General features: G+C 46.5%; 1 protein-coding gene across 1 annotated transcript in view; it reads right to left on the minus strand.

Annotated features, from left to right (window-relative positions):
* Positions 1-446: 446 nt before the first annotated feature.
* Positions 447-1911, minus strand: part of LOC127901763 (uncharacterized) — a 6637-nt gene continuing 5172 nt past the window's right edge. Inside the window, exon 2 of the mRNA XM_052439344.1 lies at positions 447-1072. Coding sequence (XP_052295304.1) covers positions 518-1072 — 555 coding nt within the window. The 3' untranslated portion in view covers positions 447-517. The remainder of the gene's footprint in view (positions 1073-1911) is intronic.

The raw sequence follows: 1911 nt of genomic DNA on the forward strand, positions 1-1911 counted from the left end.
TAGGGTTTAGGGGTTTAGGGGTTTAGGGTTTAGGGTTTAGGGTTTAGGGTTTAGGGTTTAGGGTTTAAGGGTTTAGGGTTTAAGGGTTTAGGGTTTAGGGTTTTGGGTTTAGGGTTTAAGGGTTTTGGGTTTAGGGTTTAGGGTTTAGGGTTTAGGGTTTAGGGTTTAGGGTTTAGGGTTTAGGGTTTAGGGTTTTTAGGGTTTAGGGTTTAGGGTTTAGGGTTTAGGGTTTAGGGTTTAGGGTTTAGGGTTTTTAGGGTTTTAGGGTTTTTAGGGTTTTAGGGTTTTAGGGTTTTGGGTTTAGGGTTTTGGGTTTAGGGTTTAGGGTTTAGGGTTTAGGGTTTTGGGTTTTTTTTTTTATTGAAAACCACCCGGAGGTGGGGGGTTAGGCGGGACCCCTACCAGTAGATAAAACAAAAAACAAATTACAAATACTGGAGGGGGACATGAACCAAACCTCCAGAGAAAAATGAAAACAACAAACAGACAAAAAGAAAAGTACAATGAAAATATAAAATCAATATCGGCGGCGTCTTCTGTTCATCTTGAAGCCCTTCCGAGGAGTGACTTCAGTAAAACCCTCCGTAGAAGTGACAATTCTTTGCCCACCCAATTTCGCGATGACTGTCTCTTCCATAATCTCTGAGTCTGAAATGCCTATACGGACATCAACAGGAACGTCATCACTGGAGTTGCTGTAATCCTCGATCCGATGGCTCGTTCCAATTCTATCTTTTGAAGTGGTGGGTGCAGGAGATACCTCAGGGACATCAGTGGATTCGGTATTGAGAGTGCATATCGGCGCAGCATCATATGGAGCATATGGGAGTGTCAAAACTTCTGTAGAAGTAATGTCTGGAAATGTATCACAAGAACTGACCGTCTGCCAAGATGAGCTGCGGTAAAATCGCCCTTGATGGCGATAAGGATCCCAAGCAGGCGTCGCACGATAAATGAGGTCACCGGCTGTCGTTCCCACACGAGCGGCATGATCACCACTCAACGGCAGAAGAGCTGCAAGAGGTGTAGGAGTAATGGCCGTAGAATCAGCACTAGTAACAGCAGGAACGAGGTCACTGCACATGGGCTCAGGAGAGGCACACACAACTGAAGGCAGAGTGACTGTGCTCGGGGGAGGGATCTCAGCAACAGCAGGAAGATCAGCAATGATAACTGGTGTTGCTTCAGTAGTAGTAACTTCATTTGGTGCTTCACTGGTTTCTGCACCGGTGGTAGGAACATTTTGAATAATCGGAGTAACAACTGCTGCCGCTTCTGTTGTTGCTGCATTCTGGTTTCTGTTATCGGCTTTCGGAACGTACCGAGTCTTCATAGGTTCCTTTGACTTGTTACCCTCTCCATCCGGAACAACATTTTGCCGAACTGGGCCGGAACGGTCTGATTTCCGCAACTCGGGTTTGTTGATGTAGCAGGTGTCATCAGAGTGGCCCACATGCTTGCAGGCAGCACAATACCGAGGCACTTTTTCGAAGATGATATACTGCCAAAACCCAGTGTCTTTTTCCCCAATCCATAACCTCTTCAATAAAGGCCTAGAAATGTCATACTCAATGAGGACTCTGGCAACAGTAGGCCTACTGACCGAGGCGGTGGCATGATCGATCCGAAGAGGTTTCCCGATGGCAGCAGCAATGGAATACAGAGCCTCTTTGCATCTCATGTAGTGGACCGGTAAAAACGGCAAGGAGACCCATATCGGAACAATCGGCGACTCTTCCGAACAATGAAAAGTTGTGGACCATTTGAAGACCCTCATAGCTCGGCCATCAATAAACCAGGACTGGCGGAGCCAGATTCTCGTATAGTCCTCTTCCAGGTGCAGTTGGATAAGGATGTGTCGAGGATCCAATAATGAAATTTCAACATTTCCTTTCAAGCCAAGAGCCACAA

The sequence above is a fragment of the Citrus sinensis genome, chromosome 4 (assembly GCF_022201045.2).
Source record: "Citrus sinensis cultivar Valencia sweet orange chromosome 4, DVS_A1.0, whole genome shotgun sequence".
NCBI lineage: Eukaryota > Viridiplantae > Streptophyta > Magnoliopsida > Sapindales > Rutaceae > Citrus > Citrus sinensis.